This window comes from Eriocheir sinensis, chromosome 41 (assembly GCF_024679095.1).
Source record: "Eriocheir sinensis breed Jianghai 21 chromosome 41, ASM2467909v1, whole genome shotgun sequence".
NCBI lineage: Eukaryota > Metazoa > Arthropoda > Malacostraca > Decapoda > Varunidae > Eriocheir > Eriocheir sinensis.
In genome coordinates this window covers 13,668,774-13,694,231 of record NC_066549.1, presented here as the reverse complement: position 1 = coordinate 13,694,231, position 25,458 = coordinate 13,668,774, and the positions used below count along the sequence as shown (strand labels likewise).

General features: G+C 41.8%; 1 protein-coding gene across 3 annotated transcripts; it reads right to left on the bottom strand.

The window, feature by feature from the left end:
- Positions 1–1,822: 1,822 nt before the first annotated feature.
- LOC127009679 (adipocyte plasma membrane-associated protein Hemomucin-like) lies at positions 1,823–21,738 on the bottom strand. Of its 3 annotated transcripts, XM_050882995.1 has the most exons (9): positions 21,577–21,638; positions 19,893–19,976; positions 18,566–18,699; positions 15,205–15,422; positions 11,088–11,204; positions 6,939–7,107; positions 5,329–5,463; positions 3,467–3,740; positions 1,823–2,347 (listed from the first exon to the last, which is right to left on the bottom strand). In XM_050882995.1, the coding sequence occupies exons 3-9, from the start codon at positions 18,688–18,690 to the stop codon at positions 1,919–1,921; spliced, it is 1,467 nt and encodes a 488-aa protein (XP_050738952.1). In that variant the 5' UTR covers positions 18,691–18,699; positions 19,893–19,976; positions 21,577–21,638; the 3' UTR covers positions 1,823–1,918. The 3 variants fall into 3 exon arrangements, with proteins under 3 accessions (XP_050738952.1, XP_050738951.1, XP_050738950.1); XM_050882994.1 differs by lacking the exon at positions 19,893–19,976 and having other exon boundaries at positions 21,577–21,738; XM_050882993.1 differs by lacking the exons at positions 19,893–19,976; positions 21,577–21,638 and adding an exon at positions 21,211–21,500.
- Between the last annotated feature and the right edge of the window lie 3,720 nt (positions 21,739–25,458).

Below are 25,458 nucleotides of genomic sequence, written 5' to 3'. Positions count from 1 at the left end.
AACAAATCAATGTATGTGGGCCAGTAATTGTGCCGAGATATGATAAAAAAGTTCTGGACTGTTGCTCTTGCAGCCAAGCAGAGCACGACCTTGAAGTGCTCCCATCATAAGCAAGCAGTATCTTTCACGTATCAATATGCCATGTGAGGTCACACGGTAAACATTAGAACCCATGTTGTAGACACATTTTTGTTACCACTTATATTGTGCTCATTTATGATTTCACTATGGACCTCCAGATTCAACAGAAAAAAACATCAAATATTGTCAATCCCTGAAAATTGCCAATGAGACTAATAAGCATAGTTCTGAAACTTTTTATCACACCTCGTATCTCGGCATGAATTCTTATATATATATATATATATATATATATATATATATATATATATATATATATATATATATATATATATATATATATATATAGAGAGAGAGAGAGAGAGAGAGAGAGAGAGAGAGAGAGAGATAGATAGATATATAGATATATATATATATATAGATATCTATATATATATATATATATATATATATATATATATATATATATATATATATATATATATATTCTCTTCACTTATCTGCTCTTGTCTTCTCTCTCTCTATCACACACACACACACACACACATGCTAACACACATAAAAAAAAATAGAAAGAATACAAAGAATGGCAATAAAAATGGTTCTCGAACTGGAGGGATTGACATATGAAGAAAGATTAAAGGAAATGGACCTACCAACACTGGAACAAAGAGAAAGGGGAGGCCTAATACAAATTCATAAATTATTGAGCAAAATGGAACATGTAGATAATGAGGAGTTACTACTAAAAGAAGGAATAAACACCAGGAGCACAAGAGGACACAGTAAAAAATTGAGGAAAGGAAGATGCTTGAGACATAAAGAAATATAGCTTCCCACAAAGAAATATAGAGGTTCAGAACAGGCTAAGTGAGGATGTAGTATCGGCAAAGTGTGTGCAAAACTTTAAGGAAAAGTTGGACAAATACAGATACGGAGACAGGACCACACGAGCGTAAGCCCAGGCCCTGCAAAGCTACAACTAGGTAAATATTAGGTAAATACACACACATACACAAACATACCTGAAAAAAAAAATGCAAGAAATACATCAACAAACCACACATTCCTCCCCTTTAAAAATAACTCCTCTGCTGACTACCTGATTACTTGTATATGCTACAGCACCTGCTTCAACTTCCTACTGTTGTGGGGAGCATTTCCATTTTCCACCCTCAAAGTACACGAGTAAACAAGAAACTGATCTATTTTTAAGAATAAATCTTCCAAACATTCCACCCGTGATTTTAACCCAGCTCCACAAAATAGGAAGGCAGACACTCTAGTATCAAGCCAAAATGATTCTCAGGGCTTAAGACCTTCTGAAGTCTTATCTGTGTCTCATGGCAATTACACTACAACTTTAATTAATGTTTTTTGTACTATTTTCATTTATAATCCATGATGTACTTATTTCTTTTTTAGTTTTTGTTTTATTGAGGGAAAAAGTAATCCTTATCATGTATCTGTACCTCAAATTGTTTGCAGTGAAGCAGCTCCAGCTACCCTTTTCTAAACACCCACTGGCCACAGTTCTTATGTCTTCCTCCAAATTTCCTAATATTCATTCACTCTTTTGCACTCTTAAGTCATAAAATTAATAACTATCACTAGAAGATGATAAAAATATCCCATTGTCATTTATAAAAATCATCATCAGAATTTTCATCATTAGAATTTTCACATCCTTCCTCAACAAAAAATAAAGCCTTAAAACTGGTCTGGTAAAGTCAAAACAACCTTGTACTGTGTGAATAATACTTTCTACTCATCACAGATATTTAACAACACAAGATAAACCCCTTTCCTCGGTGAAAAAATCAAATTCTGACTATTCTTAAAGTTCTTCTTTAGTAAAATCAGTTTTGACCTCTTCATGAATCTGTTTCTCCTTAGTTTCTTTCTTTAGTTCAACTTCTTGAGAATCTTCCTTCTCTGCTTCTTTTGTAGGCTGATCTACTTTTTCTTCTGAAGGTTTGTCATCACCTAATTCATCTGCATTTTCCTCTTTTTCAACCTTCATCCTGACACCTTTTCCCTCTACTTCCATAGAGGGTGGACTGAGATCGATACGCCCAAGATACTTGTTGTATGGTGAGCCAAAGAACAGGTTATCTCCCACCTTCTGAGTTTCCGATATTTGGACAATCTTGCCAGAGTCACCCTGCAGAGAGTCCACAATCTTTCCAGCAGCATCCACCTCCACCACAATGGTCAAGTTGGACTCCTTGAGATTCATTTCACTTACGGGCTCCAGGTGTAGGGTCTGCAAGAGAAATAAAAAGTTAATTGTTATCTTTATTTCCTCATTAAAGCTATTATTACATTCTTGTTAATGGCTAATTAACATAGGTGCAATAAAATGTTGAGCATATAGGTTATGGGGTGGGGGTATTTGGAGGGGATTCTTATAATGAGAAGGGATGGTGGGTAGGAGGGGTGAGGTGTAAGAGGTGTGGGAGGGTGAGGGGATCTGGAGTAGAGAGACTGGGATTAGGGGAGTGGGGAGTAAGAGGGTTGGGACAGAGTGGTTTGGTAGTGGGTGGTGAAGAGATAGGGGGGGAAGGAGTGTGGGAAGGTAGAGTGGGTGGGGAGTGGAGTGGAGTGAGGGATGAGGGGTAGAGGTATGGGATTGAGAGGGTGAGAAGAGAGAGGTTTGGTAGAAGGGTGAAGTGAGTATGGGAAGGTAGAATGGGTGGGGGTGGGGGTTGAGGTGGGGTGAGACGGAGGAGGAGTAGAGGTACAAAGTTAAGGCAGGGGTCAAAGTTGATGTTGGGATTGGGGTTTGGGTACATGTTTGGGGTTCAGGTAGAGGTTGGGGCTGAGGGTTAGGGTCATGGCCTAAAATAGCTACTTGACTGGGGGGTGAGAGCACTGCCCAGTGGCTGGAAATTGCTGCTGAATTGGGTGGTAGATTATTTGAAATGTCAACTCATTACTTAACTACGTACTTCTACTATTATTGAGTTGACCATAAGTATAAGTGGTCTAAGCCATATACATTGCATCTTGAGGACTACCTGTATTTACTCTCACCCACCAATATTCAACATTATTGTCTCTTTGGTGTCCAAGCCTAAATCATGCATAATAAATTTCCACTATTAACCCGGTAGCAGCAGGGATCATGTTTCTTAATGGTCCCTCTAAGCGAGAAAAATGAGAAAAAATCACCCCTCACGCAAACCATTTCATAATACATATCAAAGCATTTGTGATCAGATTATGTATCATCTTTTTTGGGGGGTTTATATCATGGCACAAGTTTGGCCCGTCACTACTACACGGTAAAGCCACAAATTTGGCCCGTCGCTGCTACCGGGTTAAAATGTTCAAAATTTCTTCATAGAATATCTTATACTGTAACCATAAAAGAAAATCTTACCTTGCTGGCCATTTTTTCAATATATTGATTGGGGAAAATACTGTTGACACCTTCAAAGATTAGTTTTGTTAAAACCAGTATCCTCAGAAGCAGTTTCCTTACAAATGGTAAGGATCCCAGAGCCGAAGCAAGCTGTCTGTTGCTTTCAGAGGGAAGAGAGACCAGAGAAATGTAGTACCCTCCATCGTTCCTTGCTCGGATGTTGTCTGGGTACCCTGGCAACCGGTCCACAAAGATTTCTGTCTCGCCAGCCTTGGGACCGCTTAACCAATGCCTGAGGAAGATAAAAGATCATGTCACTGGCAAAAGATTCTCATTAAAACAAAATCATGATTTTTTTTTTTGGGGGGGGGGTGTTAGCTAATGGAGTAAATCTAAGATATTGGGGTTCTCTGCTCCTGTGTACCCTCGGCTAGCAGTTATTCCAACCTGATTTGGGTCGGTTATGGTGAAGCCTGCAACCCTTCTCTATAAAACCATTAACTTCACCAGAAACAAACTGAAAAGTAGAGGTCAGTCATAGCATGAGCCTCGACCCCAACCTTATTTCTAGAGGGAGCCCCAACCATACAAAGGGCTCCCTTGTTGCATTCACATAGAGTAGGCCTGCCACCAAATCATGGGACCCATGCATTCCAAAAGGGATAGGCCCCCTTAGCCCCTATATTTTGGAAGGGAAGACCAATGGGCTGTAGATGTGACACCGGACAATAGAACCAGGCCTGAGGTTAACCTTCACCTTGGCTCATGGAACACCCTGAGCCTCTTAAAGGATCAATGACTGTCTAATCCAAGAAGAGCCATGTTATTCACTAATTTTTTTTCATTTGGTTGAACATTTTAGAGACAGCAAGTTAAAACAACTTAACTAAAATTATTTAATTAAATTAATTAAATTGATGTTATTGATGATGATGTTGATATTGATTTATGATTTCGCTACCTAGAACTACGGCGTGATGATCGTTTTTTTTCCGTAGTGAACCGATTTTGCATGACGACTATAGCAGGGAGGTTAGAATGTTGTAATAACTGTGACTTACTGTTTGTCTTCTCTCTCTCATATATATATATCTCTTATCTTTTAAATTAAATTATTATTTATTTTTTTTTTATTAATTAATTTATATATTTTTCGAGAGCCGTGAATTGAGTCATTGCGAGCCGCCAGCGGCTCGCGAGCCGCGCAATGAATACCACTGGTCTAATCTATCAGCTAGGAAGGCTAAAATTGGATATAGGTGGACTCTAAAATGAAGCTTGGCAGTAGAAAGATCAAGAGAAGGGGTACATCTACTACTGGTCAGCATGAGCAATGGTACCTATCTTAGGGGGTTACCAAAAGCATCTCAAGCCAATAGCAGCTATTTGATATTGAGGTTAAAGTTGATTAATGTTCAATGCAAGAGAAAGTAAAGCACTCTGGTCATTATGTCTTTTATTGCAGTGTACCCTCCTATTGAGAAGTGTAAAACTGAAGAGGGGGTTTTCTATGTCAAACTCAACTCCACTTTAGACCAGTGCCACATTGTTCAGGGTGACTTTTATGCTATTACTAGGTGTGAGTTATAAGTGTGTCCCCGTGGCTCTGGTACCAGGAACACCAAAGGCTCTCTCCTTCTAAGTTGTGCATGATGCAAGATGTTGAAAATTGAAGGTTCTTGGTATAAGAACCAGACCTGTCAAGGTCTAACCTTTCCATCTCGTCAACCCTAGTTTTATATGCTCTGTTACCGCTTCAGGAGAAATTGGTCCTGCACTCCAAATCTTCAAACAATTCACACACAACTTCCTGAGTTCAAATGAAAGTGACAACTTTCATTTGCACAAAAAAAAAAAAAAAATTAATGTAAAAAACTCACCTTAGAATTCTGAACTTGAATGTCTCAGAGAAGAGAACAAAGTCATGATCTGGAGACAATTGCACTCCATTTGCAAAGTGGATGTTTCGGGCTAGTACAGTGTTGGTGCCAGTCTTGGGGTCATATTTGATGAGCCTGTTGGGCAAGACGACTTATGTGAGGAAAAATTAAAAATACAGTGAGTGTGTACCCCAATTCATTCATCCAAGAACCTAACAGACAGATGAAAGATCCAGATAATGTTGGAGGGGTGGTCCTCTACTGGGCTGGGGGTAACGGGTGGGGTGGGGCAGGGCGGCAGGGGGTGGTCCTCTACTGGGCTGGAGGTTAAGGGTGGGGTGGGGCGTGTGGCGAGGGTGGTCCTCTACAGGGCCGGGGGTAATGGGAGGTGCGGGGCGGCGGCAGGGGTGGTCCTCTACGGGGCCGGGGGTGATGGGAGGGGCGGGGCGGCGGCGAAGGTGGGCCTCTACTGGGCCGGGGGTAACGGGTGGGGCGGGGCATGGCGGCAGGGGGTGGTCCTCTAATGGGCCAGGGGTAACGGGTGGGGTGGGGCAGAACGGCAGGGGTGGTCCTCTAAAGGGCTGGGGGTAACGGGTGGGGTGGGGCAGGGCAGCAGGGGTGGTCCTCTACTGGGCTGGGAGTAACGGGTGGGGTGGGGCAGGGGGTGGTCCTCTACTGGGCTGGGGTTAACAGGTGGGGTGGTCCTCTAATGGGCTGGAGGTAACTGGCGCCACTATAAAAATTGCCTGCGCCACGACGGGCTTGGGCCGACCATCTGGCCCCTGAAGAAAGCCTACCGGCGCTTTAGGCGGGGATGTAAAAAAACGGGTGGGGTGGGGCATGGCAGCGGGGGTGGTCCTCTAATGGGCCGGGGGTAACGGGTGGGGTGGGGCAGGACAGTAGGGGTAGTCCTCTAATGGGCCAGGGGTAACGGGTGGAGTGGGGCATGGCAGCGGGGGTGGTCCTCTACGGGGCCGGGGGTAATGGGTGGGGTGGGGCAGGGCGGCAGGGGTGGTCCTCTACGGAAATACAGCTAAAGTTCAATTATAATTGAACTTTCGCTGTACTTCCTACCTGGCTTTCCCTTAGGGGCTGGCTATGCACAAAAAATATCCATTTTTACCACACAACCTGATGGACCTGGCACCCCTACCTACAGCTGACTCCATGATATGGTAAGAGGGCCAGGTCTGATGAACACAGGCTCTCCCAACCCTCAACTTTCCTTATTTACAAATATATAATGTACTTTGTCAGTTTGTCTAGACCATTTAGTTAACTGATCCCTTCATAATTTCTACATTTAATTTTGTTGCCCGAGAGAAATCAGTTGTTTCTGTGCACTCTTCTGACACTTTCCCTTTTCCCAAACCAACTTACATAACGTGCAATTACTTGCTTTCATTGACAACTGATTCAATAATTTTCAAAAACTTACCAAAAGTTTATAAAATTTACAAAGGGCATTTTCACTGGTTTATTATTTATATCTTAAGAATTAAATTCTCTTTCATTTTTTATACTACACTAAAAATTGTCTCTAATGCAACTTTTAAAAGAAATAAAATTTCTTAACCTTTCTTATTTTTCGTTTTTTTTATTCTACTAACCTTCCACTTGGGTCACTCAGCATTTCAATCACTGAATCAGAGAGATGGGACGCTGTTGATGCATCTGACCAGTAAATGTTGCCATCCTTGTCAACGTCAAGGTCGTCCGGTAACATAGGCATGGCACCCTCTATTTCTTGTTTGACGTCAAAAAGTGACTCCTTCTCCCCTGATGAAAAACGATAAATTTCAGTAAGATGATTCCTCTTTCTGTTATGGTGGTAAAGTGGGGCAGACATATCCAATCACCATCAACATCGGTGACAAAACTAGAAAATATTATACCATTTTATGTCTGTACCTTACTCTTAAAAAATTTTTTTTTTTACAACAAAGGAGACAGCTCAAGGGCACAAAAAAAAGAATACAATAACAAAAAAGAGCCCACTACTCGCTGCTCCCAAAAAAGGACCAAAAGAGGCGGCCAAAAGAAAGGTCAATCTCAGGAGGAGAGGTGTCCTGATACCCTCCTTTTGAAAGAGTTCAAGTCGTAGGCAGGAGGAAATACAGATGAAGGAAGATTGTTCCAGAGTTTACCAGCGTGAGGGATGAAAGAGTGAAGATGCTGGTTAACTCTTGCATAAGGGGTTTAGACAGTATAGGGATGAGCATGAGTAGAAAGTCGTGTGCAGCGGGGCCGCGGGAGGGGGGGAGGCATGCAATTAGCAAGTTCAGAAGAGCAGTCAGCGTGGAAACATAGATAGAAGATAGAAAGAGAGGCAACATCGCGGCGGAATTTAAGAGGTAGAAGACTATCAGTAGGAGGAGGAGAGCTGATGAGACGAAGAGCCTTAGACTCCACTCTGTCCAGAAGAGCTGTGTGAGTGAAGCCTCCCCACACGTGAGATGCATACTCCATACAAGGGCGGACAAGGCAACTGCGCGGGGGAGAAGAACTGGCGGAGACGATACAGAACGCCCAACCTCAAGGAAGCTGATTTAGCGCGAGAGGAGATATGAAGTTTCCAGTTGAGATTTTGAGTTAAGGATAGACCGAGGATGTTTAGTGTTGAAGACGGTGACAGCTGAGTGTTGTCGAAGAATAGGGGATAAGTGTTTGGAAGATTGTGTCGAGTTGATAGGTGGAGAAATTGAGTTTTTGAGGCATTGAAGGACACTAGGTTCCTTCTGCCCCAATCAGAAATGATAGCAAGGTCTGAGGTTAAGCGTTCTGCAGCCTCCAGTCTGGAGTCGTGTACTTCCTGTTGAGAGGGTCTTCTTTTGAAAGAAGTTGAATATTGCAGAGTGGAGTCGTCGGCGTATGAGTGGACAGGACAGTTTGTTATGGAAAGATCATTGATGAATAACAGGAAGAGAGTGGGTGATAGGACAGAGCCCTGTGGGACGCCACTGTTGATAGGTTTAGGGGAAGAGCAGTGACCGTCTACCACCGCAGAGATAGAACGGCCGGAAAGGAAACTGGAGATAAAGGAACAGAGAGAGGGATAGAATCCGAAAGAGGGCAGTTTAGAAAGCAAAGACTGGTGCCAGACTCTATCGAAGGCTTTCGATATGTCTAGCGCAACAGAGAAAGTTTCACCAAAACGGCTAGGAGGATGACCAAGAGTCAGTTAAGAGAGCAAGAAGATTGCCAGTAGAACGCCCCTTGTGGAATCCATACTGGCGATCAGATAGAAGGTTAGAAGTGGAAAGGTGCTTTTGAATCTTCCGGTTAAGGATTGATTCAAAAGCTTTAGATAGACAGGAGAGTAAAGCTATAGGACGGTAGTTTGAGGGATTGGAGCGGCCACCCTTCTTAGGCACAGGCTGTACAAAGGCATACTTCCAGCAGGAAGGAAAGATAGATGTTGATAGGCAGAGACGAAAGAGTTTGACCAGGCAGGGTGTCAGCACAGAAGCACAGTTTTTAAGGACAATAGGAGGCACTCCATCAAGTCCATAAGTCTTCTGAGAGTTGAGGTCAGAGGGCATAGAAAACATCATTTGGAAGAATCTTGATAACAGGCACAAAGGAGTCAGAGGGGGGATGAGTAGGAGGAATATGCCCAGAGTCGTCCAGGGTGGAGTTCTTACAGAAAGTTTGAGCGAAGAGTTCAGCCTTAGAGACAGATGAGACGGCAGTGCTGCCATCTGGGTTAAGGAGAGGAGGGAAAGAGGAAGAAGTGAAATTGGAGGAGATATTTTTGGCTAGATGCCAAAAGTCACGGGAAGAATTAGAAGAAGCAAGGTGTTGACATTTTCTATTAATGAAAGAAGTTTTGGTAAGTCGGAGAATAGATTTGGCACGATTCCGGGCTGAAATGTAAAGATCAAAGTTAGCGGGAGTTCGAAGGCTCTGGAACCTTTTGTGAGCTGCCTCTCTATCTTTAATAGCACGAGAACAAGCATGATTAAACCAAGGCTTTTTAGCATGAGGAGTAGAGAAAGTATGTGGAATGTATGCCTCCATTCCAGAGACAATCACCTCTGTGATGCGCTGAGCACACACAGAGGGGTCTCTCTCCTGGAAGCAGTAATCATTCCACGGGAAATCGGAAAAGTACATCCTCAGGTCGTCCCACCGAGCTGAAGCAAAATGCCAGAAGCATCGCCTCTTCGGTGGGTCCAGAGGATGTACAGGAGCGATAGGACAGGATACAGAAATAAGGTTATGATCAGAGGAGCCCAACAGAGAGAACAGTTTGACAGAGTAAGCAGAAGGATTAGAGGTAAGGAGATCTAGAATGTTGGGCCTGTCTCCAAGATGGTCGGGAATACGAGTAGGGTGCTGAACCAACTGCTCTAGGTCGTTAAGGAGAGCAAAGTTGTAGGCTTGTTCACCAGGCTGGTCAGTGAAAGAGGATGAAAGCCAAAGCTGGTGGTGAACATTGAAATCTCCCAAGATGGAGATTTCAGCAAAGGGAGAGTGAGTCAAGATGAGCTCCACTTTAGAGTTCAAATAGTCAAAGAATTTTACATATTGTAAACATCTTACAGTTTCATAGTATTTCTCTAATGAGTGGAAATTAAGTCATGAACAAGAAGTAAACATTAGGGGAAGGACCATTCATTATATTTTTAACCCCTTCACTGCGGCCGGGCGACAACAGCGCGCCGCCCCATATCCGATCTGGCCGCGCACGCCAGATTTCAAACGTCGCTACTGAATATCATAAGTTTTAAGTCATAAACTCAACATAATCATCATGTATTATATATAAAAATATGCAAAATTAAATGGTGCACATAAAGAAACATAAATTAATTGATAATTTTGAGATGTCTGCATCAACATACATACAGGGAAATTTGTGTTATGCGTAGATGACATGTATCTACTGAATTGTATTTCCTTATATTAGTTGTGATAAAGAAATACATTTGTGGAGGAAAGTGGAGGAGAGGGAAGGGAAGGACACAGACTTAAGATCATGGAAAATATCCCACTGATTCACCGGCAATACACACAGATTTCACGGAGTAAAAGGCTGAAAGGCCGTCCTCCCGGAGGTGGGTCTTGTGTGTGTGTGTGTGTGTGTGTGTGTGAGAGAGAGAGAGAGAGAGAGAGAGAGAGAGAGAGAAATAGTTTACCAATAAATTAACAGACTTGAGGCATTTTGTACGGTGGAGCAAAATAGGAACTCGAGAGCAATATACGGAGTTCCGAGGTACAGCCAGAACAGAATACAGGATCATTCAGCAACAACTAAAACAAAATGTAAATATGACGCAAACATAGGCGTCGTCGTATATGCTACTGACGCTTCATGACGCCGACGTCGGCATCACCGTAGGGAGAGTTAAAAGTGGGAATATCACTGTTCTGTTTTTCAACTCACCCCTGGTCCTGCTGTGAAATATTTTCTATTCAAGGTCATCCCAATGCTCTTCAACACAAACGTTAACCAATATCTGTACTCATTTGTTCCTTTCAGTTGTTAGGCTTAAAAGTTTTCCTTCCATAGTATTTCCTACCTCCTAAAGGGACATATCAAGAAACCTCTGGAATAATCTGAAATTCCTGGTTTAGATGACTTCTAACAGGAAGGACTGAATATGCTGAGGGAGTGGCAGAACAAAAAAATAGAGAAGCTTTTGCCTTGACTACCTCCTTGGGGGAAGTTCTCTGAGAGGACAGGGTGTCAAGAATGAAAAATAATAATTGGTATTAATATAATTCAAAATATCTTTAAAATTATTAATACTGACCTGTGTCAACATCAACTGAGAACAAGCCAAAGTAAGCATCAGCTACTAGCAGTTTGCCATCTGGAGCAAATCTGAGGCCTAGAGGGCGGCCACAAATATCCTCCTGCCATGGGCCATCTGAGGAGAGCAGTTTCATCAATAACATGAACACATGATAATCTTAGCAACACTATAAAAGCAGCATCACTTGCTTTAACATGAACAAGCACAAAAAGATGTTTAGAATAACAAACAAAAGTTTGAATGCTCTACTGACAGCATAGATCTTTTTAATGCAGATTGACTTAATTGTGCCATAAGTTGTTTGTACTGTATAGTAGGGTTGTCTAATGTGTGTGTGTGTTGGGGGGGAACTTAAATCTTCTTGATTAAGCCCCAGTCCCACTGACTTTATGACCTAATAACAACCTCCCGCGACCTGCACATGGTCATGAGCATAATCGTTATGTGTCTCCCTCCGTCGTACAACCGAAAAGGTTAGCTGGAGTTTTTTGGAACCTCACCAAAACCTCCAACCGACCTCTCAGGTCACTGTTGGTCGTAAAAAGGTTGCCGTCCGGTGGTCTAATGGACTGCATCTGGACGGCAACCAGACTGCCACCGGTGGTAGACATATGAGGCGTCAGGAGGTAAAGGGGCGACATCACTAAAACCTAGTTTTGAGTAAATCGCATTCAAAGTTTAGCTGTGTGTACTGCACTTTCCTCTTGACTTATCAAGTTATTGTTTGTATTCATTTTTGGCCTAGCTGTATAAGAACAATTCTTTTTTCTTTTGTATTGAAAAATAAATCAATTTTATTGCTAAATTTTTATACCCCAATTTGGAAATTGGTCATGATAATTGGAATATCCATAATGTATGTGGATTTTTTAAATCTATGTTGTTCACCTAAACTACGGTATGAACCATTTCATTTTAAACCAAAATGCTGATTTTCTATGAATTTTTATAATAATAATGCGAGGAGTCCCTGAGGACGTTTACTTCCCGGGCTTTAACTCAGATGCTCCGCTTAGTGGGCAGCACGGCCTGTGACTGGCGGAACAGCAGGTAGCACAGGAGAACCAGCTCCTCATTGGTTCTCATGCTGCTGGCGATGCCGCCTCTTTCCCTCCGACAACCACTACATGATAATAATTAAGGAATTCTTGTTCACACTTATTACTAGTACACCCTCGATTCTCTTGTTACAAGGGTCAGTATACCTTACACTGTTTTTGGAAATCATAGAAAATGCGTGTGCCTATTGCATGGTACACCGATTTGGTGATGTCATCCCTATACCTCCGAACGCCTCATATAACCTTTCACTGATGAACAGCGACCTGGTGTCAATCGGACGCCGTCCGGTTGCCATCAGGTGGTAGGTGGTCCTGATGTTTGCCATTCCTCCCCCCCTTTTTTTTTACATCTCCACCTGTGGCGCCGGTAAGCTTTCTTGGTAGGGCCTGTTGGTCGGCCCCAGCCCATTGTGGCGCAGGCAAGTGTTTATAGTGGTGCCATCTTGGTGGCTCATGCTGCCCCCAGAGTTCATCATTGATCCTCTCTTTCAGAGAGATAATCTAGAGTCTGGGTTGATAGCTAGTCTTCTGGACAGCATGTGGGTAGTCCTTTACATAATTAATTTTCAATTAACATACTTGGCTGAACTGCTAGAACAGTGTTGCCAATTTACGAAAATTTTCAACAAATTTGTGGGAAAGGCAAGTTTTTGTGTTAGCTCTTGTGGGAAGATGTTTAAAAAATTTAACATGGATTTTTTTGGTGTGAAAATATGGATTATTAATCTGTATATTAATGAGACAAATTACTAGACAATGTCACAAAGACGTGCCTAACGACACGTGCAGTACCAGGCAAGTCTGATTCCTGTAATATACTCATGTGCGTCTCCACTCTAATTTCAGCACTTAATCTGTGCTAGGCTACCCAGAGCTCACCATAGGGTTGCCTTTTAAGGACAATCTGTTCATTATGAGATCTGGATGTCCTATTCATGTTAAACAAAAATAGTCAGGCTGAATCTGTGGTCATCGTGTGAATCACAGTGTAGTGTGAACTGACATTATGTACTGCAGTGTGGCACGACATGGAAGGGTGTTAAAATATTGCATGCTGTGGCTGGGTCTATGGTGTGGCTGGGTATGATGTGTGATGCAGCTGTAGGTGTGGCTGGGTAGTATGGCATGTGGTGTTGATGGGTGTGGCATAAAGTATGGTGTAGCTGGGTCTGGTGTGTGGTGTGATGTTGCTGGGTATGGTGTGATGTGGTGTGGTGTGTGGTGTGACTGGGTGCGGTGTGAGGTGTGGTGTGGCTGAGTGTGCCGTGTGGTGTGGTGTGGCTAGGTGTGATGTGTCATGTGGTGTAGCTTGTTGGAGTGTGTGGTGTGACTGGGTGTGGTATGTGTGTGTGGTATGACTGAGTGTAGTTTGAGGTATGGTGGTGACTGGGTGTGATGTGTGGTGTAGTGTTGTGTGGTGTTGCTTGGTGTGATGTGGTGTAGTGTGGTTGGGTGTGATGTATGGTGGTGGGGCTGGATGTGATGCATGATATGATGTGGCTGGGTGTGGTGTGAGGTATGGCGTGTTGTGTAGTGTGGTGTGGTTGGGTCTGGTGTGACTGTGTGTGATGTGTGGTGAAGTGTGGTGTGGTATTGCTTGGTGTGATGTATGATGTAGTGTGCCTGGGTGTGATGTGTCCTGATACTCTCCTCTTGAAAGACTTCAAGTCATAGGCAGGAAGAAATACAGATGAAGGAAGATTGTTCCAGAGTTTACCAGCGTAAGGGATGAAAGAGTGAAGATGCTGGTTAACGCTTGCAAAAAGGTTGGTGTGACTGGCTGTGATGTGTGGTGTGGTGTGACTGGCTGTGATGTGTGGTGTGGTGTGACTGCATGTGATGTGTGGTGTGGTGTGACCGGCTGTGGTGTGGTGTAGTGTGACTGCATGTGATGTGTGGGTTGGTGTGGCGGGGTGTGATGTGTGGTGCGGTGTGGTGTGGCAGGGTGTGATGTGGCGGGGTGTGATGTGTGGTGTGGTGTGACTGCATGTGATGTGTGGGTTGGTGTGGTGGGGTGTGATGTGTGGTGCGGTGTGGTGTGGCAGGGTGTGATGTGGCGGGGTGTGATGTGTGGTGTGGTGTGACTGCATGTGATGTGTGGGTTGGTGTGGCAGGGTGTGATGTGTGGTGTGGTGTGACTGCATGTGATGTGTGGGTTGGTGTGGCGGGGTGTGATGTGTGGTGTGGTGTGACTGCATGTGATGTGTGGGTTGGTGTGGCGGGGTGTGATGTGTGGTGTGGTGGGGTGTGATGTGTGGTGTGGTGTGGTGTGATGTGTGGTGTGGTGTGGCTGTGTGTGGTATGTGGTGTGGTGTGGTGGGGTGTGATGTGTGGTGTAGTGTGGCTGTGTGTGGTATGTGGTGTGGTGTGGCTGGGTTTGATTTCCCTACCACAGTAATGCAGAAGGGGAAGGGGAGGGGTGGAGTCAGAGTCTGAATCACAACCTTAATATTTCCTGGAGTTTGAATCTGAGTTGGAATTCTTTATATCCGACTCCACACCCCTGATATAGACTGAACAGTCCACATGGAACTACACAGCCATGCCTCACAATTTCATACTTTAAGAAGCCTCAACAACTTTCCCATGAGCTTAATGTTTGCATTACTATCCTGTAAAATGCTCTTCATTTCAAATATGTACTACTAATAAGAGATTTAACTATATGTAAGAAAAACAAGTAAGGCTTCCCTCTCATGAAGCATAATGGAAAGCTGCAAGACAATACCAGGACATTAATTAATCATTCTGGATGACATGAATTCTTACAATTAGAGATCTAATTATTCTAGTAAATCAGGAACATTAAAATAAAGTTTACTGATACAATGTCCCATGATTTTTAAATCAAAGCATTTGAATAAATAAATTATTCACAAGGAATAATAGTGAACATAGTATAAGTACTGGTATTTCACAGTATAAAGCATACTTTGTAATGCCAGTGCAAAAGAATTCCTTGGTGTATTCTATACACCAAGTAATTTCCTTGTTAGTTGTTCCTCCCCTCAAATTCTCATCCTAAAATACATGTGCTAATATAGGTTTCCCACCACATCCTGGTCCAATGGAAGCCACACTCTTGAAGTGGTCAAATCTGGGTCCCCACAACCGCAGTATCTTGCCCCCATGAAGGCTCACAAAGATTTCTTCTGTTCCCCGGGCAGCTATGGACTCTGGCCCTACTATCTTCCCATCCAGGATCCTCTGTACATTGTTCAGCTTCTTGTTTCCAGCCAAAGCTCCCTCCAAAGGCAATGAAGGTGGAAGCCTATAAAAAAATTCAAGAAACATTGCTAAAAGGCATGCTTCTGATAAGCAAGCAATTTTAGTACCAAGAACCTAGTTGTTAAATATCTGATTAAATTCAACTGATCATATACTATAAGCTTTCTCCATTCTGACCTCAAAGTGATGTTTCTATCTTGTGTAATCTAATATATTCAATACTAAGGGCCAATATCACAGTCACTTCCTTTTGTTGGAATCATTGCCAGTGAAGAATGATCTCTGCCACCAACAAGAAGTCTAATTTCACAATCGTCTTTTGCAGCCTTGTTTGTTTGCATCAGTACCAGACTGAAACCTTTGGTAACACATGTCTCATAGTAGAGGGGGCTCCCCAATGGGGCTTACCAATGCAATTTATCAGCAAATAACAACTTCTTGCTCTCATATGGTTATAATATTCCTTTAAATAAATGTAAAAATTATGAAACAATACAGCAGTATATTGCAAGGCTTCAACAGTAATATGAAAAAAATAGACGATTTTGAATGCCATGAACTCACTTCACCAGCTAACCAATAAAAGCCCTGAGAACTTAAATATGCGGCACCATTATTTCACCTCACATAATAATCTAAACAGCCTGTGTATACTTAGGGCATTCATACTGTGAAATCAGCCCTATTATGTGAAGGATAAATATGAAGAATAAATGTGAAGTTTGTTAAACAGATATGAAGAATTGTTGTGATGAATAAGTGTAATGAATAGTAAATGTGAAGTCTGTCTCCCAGTAACACACCGCTCAGATTTGCTAAAATATAGAACTTCAAGACCTGTTACCATTATTTCACCTGTTATGCCTCCTGCAGTATTCTATGGTCCAACACAAATATGAAGTCCATTTAGATGGGGCCGAAGCCTCTCCACAACCCTGCTACATCACCCCCAACACATCACTTTCTCATATATATATATATATATATATATATATATATATATATATATATATATATATATATATATATATATATATATATATATATATATATATATCAGCTGAAAAGCAAAACAAACAATGGATCCAGACGTTTCAGAGTTTGCTTTGTGGTGTTTGCTGAAGAAAAAGAAAACAAATGAAAAGAAAGCATTTGTTGGTTCGTGAGTGGTTAGCTCGGAAACGAAGGGAGAGTGTGTTACTGCTTGCTACCATCAATTAAATGCCACGAAAACTTAGCAGTGAGGACCAAGACATGATAATGATGTGGCTATGCTTGGACAACACTCAAGTGCAAGACCTGCTCAACCTGGTTACTCCAAGCTTATCTAGCTTCATGGAACTCATTGTGGTACTGGAAAAAAAACACGGATAGCTTCTAAACCGATCAGCTGATACACTCTTCTTCTTGTGACCACAACTTACCAACCTCACGAGAAAATAACCGACATGCTGGTGACTGAGTTTCTGACTAGAATTTCAATGAGTTTCCCGTGAAATGCAGCCGACTTTGAATCTCTGTAAAAAATTCTCGAGAATCTTGCAGTTGGGTGACCGTGTTCACACATGTTGGGGCGAGATTCACAGAGATGCATGCTAATGTCCCGCGGTAAAAGCTACGAACTAATGATTTAATTATCAACGTCGATTTCAGATTCACAAAGCTTTCTTTTCACGATGAGCACCATCGGTGACATCATCGGACTCAGCTAATCACAAGCATGTATTCAGAAATGTCAGCCAATCGTAAGGCAGCCAGCCGCCTTCAGCTGCGGCTTCAAAACGACCCGTTTTCTCTTCACATTTTCTTCCTATTTACACGGTATGTATTTTGAGATAACAAGGGAGTAAAGTTGAAAAAAAAACAAATAAGCACTTTTTCAGTGTTTTCAATACCCCGAGTTTCGCAATCCGCGAGTTTTGCGCAATACCTGCGGAACGAAGCAAGCGCAAAACTCGGGAGGGTACTGTAGAGAAAAAAGTTTTTTGGACTGTGGTTCCACAACACAGGATGTTCTCTTATCATGTCTATCAAATAGTAAACAAAGCAGCTCTGCCAGTCCACTTTACGAGTCTCTTGGTGGGCCATCTTCCACTGCTCCTCACTCCTCAGCCACAACTGTCGTCTGTTTGTTTACATACAGCCGCGCGATACCCACAACTGTTTTCCATTCGTATGGACAACCAACAACTCGCTCCCGGTTGGGCATATGGGCAACCCCGGTAGCCCGTAGCCCCAATGGTGTATGAAAATGGCCAGTGTGACACCGCCTTTTAAGGCAGCGCGCATGACGTCGACGGCAGGCAGACGTGACCCGTACATGTCAAAGCAGTGCGAAACTCGGGGCAGTAATGCGCGAAGTCAGGATGGTGAGAATTTATGACTAAGCGCAAAACTCAGATAGCGCAAAACTCGAGAGGGTCTGTACATTCAAATAGATGTTAAATAAATTCATGGATTCATAGTTTAGGTGAGTTTAGGTTTACAGGAGCTGCCTTGTATAGGCCTGCCAGCCTGATGCAGACTCCTTATGTTCTTATGCATGCCTATATATTTTTTTAATTGTATAAATTTATAACAGGAAAAAATTATGCCTGGAGAGAGTAGACCAATGCTGAATCATGTACTGTATATCAAACAGAGGTGGGCAAGTGCGATACTTAGTGCAGTAGTGCGGTAGTACCGCATCACAAAAAAAGTACCGCACTACAGCAAAATTTCTGAAAATACCGCACTACTGCGGAGCGCACTAAAAAATCCTGCAGTACTTTTTTGCGGTACTTTGAAAACTATCAAAGACGACATTTGCAGCATTATACGTATATAAAATATGATAAATATTAAATACATTGATTCCAAAAGTGCATTTGTAGCAGTTTGATTTATTATTGCTTTTAATTTGGTAAAATCTATTGTAAATTAAGGCAATTATACTATTTTAAGCATATTTCCTTTGTTTGGATAGCCAAGATAGGCACTGAAGTATTTTTTATTTTGACTACCACTACCGCACTGGGAAAGAAAAAAATGGGACCGCACTACCGCAACCGCACTACTCTGGAAAAAGTACCGCACTACCGCAACCACACTACTGATTTTTCAGTACCACGCCCACCTCTGATATCAAATTCATTAAACCATTGTCACAAAGACTAATTCACAAAATAATGAGAAGAGCAAACTTACATTTCATAGTTGTTGTAAGTAACCTTGGGTGGTAGGCCTGGCAGCAGCACAAACACCAGCGTCAGGACCGCCAAGTCCACCACCAGACGCAGCATGCGCCTCATCAGCCAGCTCAACAGACCCATCTTCTGTACCTGTGCAGACAAAAAAGATTTTTTTACTTCTCAGTTGGAGAAAAAAATTCTCACAAAAGCACGGCAAGGAGTTAAAGCAGCCTCAAAAAGAGAAAGAAACCAAGAAAAAGGTCAACTTTCCTACACCAGAAAGGAAAAATTTGCTCCAGTGACACATTTGCCCTTTCTGGTCTCTCAGGTGGGGCCACCTCAATGGTACTTATTCAGTGTCAATAACTGAAGTACTAACCTTAAAATGTTGAACATTTTGTTTAAAAATCAGACAACTTTTTTTTTCAACAAATCATAAAAGAGCCAGAAGATAAAACCTGCTGTCAGAATGCCATCCAAGCACTTCTATCCATGTCTGTCTCACTGACAAGATATACTAAAATCTTTCTTCATTAAAACTAGCAAATCAATCTGAAATAACATACGCATGTCTAAGGAGAAGGGGAGGGAAGCATAAAGTGAGTTAAGTGGTAGGTATCAGTCGAGAGGCTTATTAAGAAAAATAAAATAATCTGACTAGAATGATAAGGGAACTAGCAATGGAGAGGATGCTTTGCATAGAAGCAAGGTATTGGAAACACATTTTTCCAATCAAAATAACACTGATATATCTCACAAAGGGAAGTGGCATGTATGCCATAGTTATGGACACAGATAAGACATACAATAGGGCCAATCGTCTTGATAATAATGATAGTAGTAGTAGTAGTAATAATAATAATAATAATAATAATAATAATAATAATAATAATAATAATAATAATAATAATAATAATAAAAATCAAAATCAAAATAATAATAATAATAATAATAATAATAATAATAATAATAATAATAATAATAATAATAACAACAACAACAATACAAACAACAACTATAACAATACTAAGTTGCTGAATTCTCAGAAGTGAATATTCTTCAAACATGTTCATTGGCACTGAACAAAAAAAAGGCATTTGTACTACAATTTCTACGGTGGCTGAATGGATAGCGAGACGGCCCCGCGTTCAGGAGGACGTGAGTTCAATCCCCGCCCGGTGCCACCAAGCTGGGATTTTTCAGCTGCCGCCGAGTGGCTTAAAACTACCCACATGCTGTCCAGAAGACCACCTATCAACCCGGACTCTAGATTCTAGGATTAAAGATGAGCTCCGGGAGGCAGCATGAGCCAATGCAAGATGGAGCCACTATAAAACACTCGCCTGCGCCAGAACGGGCTGGGCCGACCATCAGGCCCCACCGGGAAGAAGCCTTGTACCGACCATCAGGATCCACCGGGAAGAACCCTACCGGCCCAATAGGCCATGACGTAAAAAAAATAAATAAATAAATAAAATAAAAAACATCAACATCACCTATTAATTAGGTCTTGGGACATTTCTGACATGATGGGTATATATATATATATATATATATATATATATATATATATATATATATATATATATATATATATATATATATATATATATATATTTTTTGAAAGCTTAATGATCACATAATCACCACAAGAATTTTTTGATAATGGTAGGGTAACATTCAAGTGTGTTAGGGCTCTTTGAAGTGCACACTATTTTACATCTCATTTATCAGATTTTATCATGATGCATTTCACTAGAAATTTATTCTTGTATGTGTTATTTTGTAGCTAAGTACTTCTATTTCATATTTTCACGATATGTAGAATATTCAACATCACTGGACTGGCACCACCACCGCCGTTACGGACCCAAAAATTAACTTGAGTTCATCTCTGGACGGGCTCCGTGCGGGGCCCGGGCTCCGTTGATGACGTCACTGACAGTCGACGGATCCATGAAACGGAATAGTGGGAACCCCACCTTAGTCACCCCACAATATGTAGTTATATTTAGGTGTCTGAAGTTACACCATTTTGAGCCATTTTTCAACATGCCTCCATTCAAGTGACATTTACAGGTGTGTAGGATATGTTAAGCACCCCTGAATCATTCTAACTGTTCAAGTTAAGCACGTTTCCAATTGTTTTCTCTAGTTTTGATGTTGTGTGTAATACAGATTCTTCCTGCCAGAAGTTTTCCAAGGGGGGTAAATTTTACGAAATCTCAAAAACATATATTGTGCTTGTTTTCAAAACAGAAACGTGACTCAAGAAAACAACATTCTTATTCAAAAACTATAAAGCAAAAGACAAATTCTGACACTAAACTCATCTAGCTTGTTGCAACTGGCTACGAGTTATCAACATGTCAACTTTTTATCCACTTTGTCTGGTCACCCTGGTTGATGGCACTTGTTAAGCTTACATGGGGTTCGGTTCTTGTTAGTCAAAGAAAACTAAGTGGTGGCAAATGGATGTCCTACTTCTGAATATTTACTGTTGAAAGCTCCATAGTTCTGACATTTGTGGGAATGAGACAATTCATGACCTGTGCTGGACTCCGAACTACTAAACTACCTTATGACAGTAGGTTGTAAAATGACAGATGGTTGTTACAACCTTCACAATTAACTATAGCATCTAGGTAGAGCATTAAAAACCTCTCCGTGGACCATGGAACCGTCCCAACACGTAGGCGTCCCAGCGTTGGCAGGCAGTGCCAAAACAACTACGTGCAGTGTCAAGATAACAATGTGTCAGGAGGAGCCGCCACACCCAGCCTGTGCGTGGGCCTCGTCCCACGTATTGGAAAATACTGCAGCGTTGTCTCCTGTTTGTACATGAAGACAAGGCTTGTGGCTGCCGGTGCGCCGCCCCTGCACCGCTGTTCCCGGGGTGCCCGCCGTGCCTGCCCGCCCCCGCCAGGCAGGCCCCAGCTGTCCCCGGCAGCAGGCCCTCGCCCCATGCTGTCCACACACACGTGCCGCCCCGCCCCGCCGTGTAGGCAAGGGCCGCCACCGCCTCACCTGGCTGGACGGACCAAAAGTTCAAAGATGCCTCCGCCGCGTCCCGCCGGTAACTGTGCCAAGGAGGAAGGTTATTGTACTGCCGCAGCGTGCCGCAGGCGCACGGCCGCTCTAGATTATCGTTTTTCGGCCCTGCTCCTATTATCGTCCGTTATTAACTTCATTTTCAGGCAATGCGTCTAATATATATATATATATATATATATATATATATATATATATATATATATATATATATATATATATATATATATATATATATATATATATATATATTATATTTACATAAATATACATAGAAATTCAGACCACACAGACCCTATGGTAGCTATAGGTCAGTGGTTCCCAAACTGCGGGTCATGACCCCCAAAGGCCCCATGACCCTATTTCTGGGGGTCAAATCAAAGGCCCGAAACAGGTTGGATGCTGAAGCAGACAAGCGGTGTGCCTTGAGCCACACTGTGGCCCACACACAAGGCAAGTATAGAGAGGTATCGTCACTCTCATAGAACGTGAAGAACCAAATTTTGAAATGAGCTTTTTTATTAGGACCTCTCGGATGGTTTTTTTTATGTTATAAACTACTACAATAAAATAAAATAAGATGTGAATTTTTTGTTATATACCCTATGAAGCAATTATCAGTGAATAAAAAATATAAATAGAAATGTTCACGGCATCTCATCCTGGACGATGATTGGCTGGCGTCTCGATAAGCTCCGCCCCTTCCTCGAGCCTAATTAAGCCCCGCCCCATCCTCGTTGTCTGCCCAAACCGACGACTTCACACACCTCACTTCCACCCTGTTTCCTGACCCCAACATTCATTTTTACGAAAAACTGAGACCACCATCATCTTCCTGAGAAAATTCTGCATCACACTAACATAAAATTGTAACAATAATGTAAAATTACACGTACGAAAATCAGTGAACTATGGAGTACACATTTCATTGCACTTCTTTCCCTTCAACTCCTCAGTACTCAGCTGGTTTTCGTCGCATCACTTTTTTAAACCCAAGTGATTCTACAGAAAGCTCCAAAACGTTGCATTTCTACTCTAGTTAATATTAAGTTGAAGGAAGTGACGGTCGAGCTTGTTTTCAAAGGAGTCAATCATGTTACACTGGACCACTGAAGGTGGGAGCTTATTCCATTCTCGCGCTACAACGTTGGTGAAGAAAAATTTGGTGCAGTCTGAATTTACTTGCCTACATTTGAGTTTTATGCCATTGTTCCTCGTTCGCAAAGTGTCAACGATCATAAACAATTTTGCTCTGTCTACATTCGTGAAACCATTAAGTATTTTAAAACATTCGATCAGTTTTCCTCGGAGGCGACGTTTCTCAAGAGAGAACATGTTAAGGGTGGAAAGCCTTTCTTCGTAGGATTTGTTGCGCAAGGAAGGGATCATTTTTGTTGCCCGACGCTGAACACCTTCTAATTTAGCAATGTCCTTTGCATGGTAGGGAGACCAAAACTGTACCGCATATTCCAAGTGGGGTCTGACTAAACTACTGTAGAGCGGAAGTATTACATCTTTATTCTTGAATAAAAAGTTTATTTTAATGAAGCCCAACATTCTGTTCGCTTTATTTGCTGCATCGATGCATTGATGTGAGAATTTGAGGTTTGACGCGATTTTGACCCCCAGGTCCTTAACGCATTGAACGCTTATGAGTTTAACGCCGCCCATTTCGTAATCGAACATCTTATTTCTTGTTCCAACTTGAAGGACCTGACACTTGTCTACGTTAAAGGGCATCTCCCATCTATCCGACCAAGCTGAAATTTTGTGCAAATCCTCTTGGAGGCTTTACCTGTCTTCGTCAGTGAGAACCGAGTTACCAATCTTTTTGTCGTCTGCAAATTTACTAATGCGATTATTGAGTCCAACATCCACATCGTTGATGTAAATAATGAAGAGCACTGGGCCAAGAACCGAGCCCTGAGAGACGCCACTAGTGACAGGCGCCCACTCTGAGTTAAATCCGTCAATCACCACTCTTTGTTGTGTTGCTCAACCAATTCGCGATCCATTGGTTTACTTGACCGTCAATACCTATTTGCTTTAATCTATAAAGTAATTTATGATGTGGGACTTTATCAAACGCTCTCTGGAAATCAAGATAGACTACGTCCAGTGATTTGTTTACGTCATAAACTGAGAAGAGGTCGTTATAAAAGATCAAAAGGTTTGATAGGCAGGATCTTTTGTTACGGAAGCCATGTTGTGAATCTCCAATTAATGAGTGGCTTTCAAGGTAACTCACAATTTTGTCTCTAATTATGCTCTCAAGTGGCAGAGAGAGAGAGAGAGAGAGAGAGAGAGAGAGAGAGAGAGAGAGAGAGAGAGAGAGAGAGAGAGAGAGATGAAATTTCCAATCAAGATTTTAAGTTCATGAAAGACCGAGAATGTTTAATCTAGAATGTTTAACGTAGAATGGGGAGGTGGTGGCTGAGTAGTTAGAGTGCCGGCGCTGCGTCCTGGAGGACGCTTAGGATTTTGAAAAGCAAGAATTTATGATCATCGGTATATACAAGAAAGTCCATTGGGGAACTGGTACTGGCAATCAGAGAGGCCATAATAATGGAATTAAACAGTGTAATGCACAGCCACTAGGTGCAATACTACGACTGAATTCACGACAACTAAAAGCACTACAACTGAACTCACGACACCCAAGTTACACTGATGGTTGTGCCTCCTCACCCCTCCGTCTGTGATGGAGTCGGTGGGTTCGATCTCCTTAATTATTGTCTTTTTTTGTTCTTGTCTTCTTTGATTGATTTCGCTTACAGCTGGAGTCATTGGTGTGTGTGTGTGTGTGTGTGTGTGTGTGTGTGTGTGTGTGTGTGTGTGTGTGTGTGTGTGTGTGTGTGTGTGTATATATATATATATATATATATATATATATATATATATATATATATATATATATATATATATATATATATATATATATATATATATATATATATATATATATATATATATATATATATATATATATATATATATATATATATATATATATATATATATATATATATATATATATATATATATATATATATATATATATATATATATATATATATATATATATATATACACACACACACACACACACACACACACACACACACACACACACACACACACACACACACACACACACACACACAAACACATCTATATGAAAGGGGTTGGCGCGCTCCGTTCAAAAGAACATAAGAACATAAGTGATCTCTAAGAGGCTGATCATCTCCATGAGGCTGATAGGCCTATACAAGGCAGCTCCCGTAAACACAACCCCACCTAACCTCACTGTCCATGAATTTGTCTAACCTTTTCTTGAATGTATATCATATTGGCACTCATGACTACGAAGTCTGTTCCACTCTTCCAACACTATTGATAAACTAATCCTTGACTAGAGCTTTGCTGAATCTGAATTTATCTAACTTAATCCCATGTCCTACTCGGCTCTCTTGCCACCAAATCCTTATCAAAGCCCTTCATTCATTAATAAACTTCGATCTCGTCTCCTCGCATCTTTCGCCCATCTAGAGAATGCAAATGTAAATGTTTAATTAAATCTGTACTCATATAACAAGTTTCTTAATTAAGCAAAGAATCATTATTCTCATCCTCCTCTGCATATATTCTAACATCTTGATATCCACTCATTAGCAAGGGAATAAAAAATGAATCGTATAATTGTCCAGAGTTCGATTCCGGGGGAGTGGAGACGGATGGACAGACGATCGTGAGTGGTCAGCGACATTCAGCGTGTGGACTCGGGGTCCTGTAACACTAGATTAAACTCTCTAAACTTTAGAGTCTAAAGGTTATAAAAAAATGAGTTCCGAGGGCCAG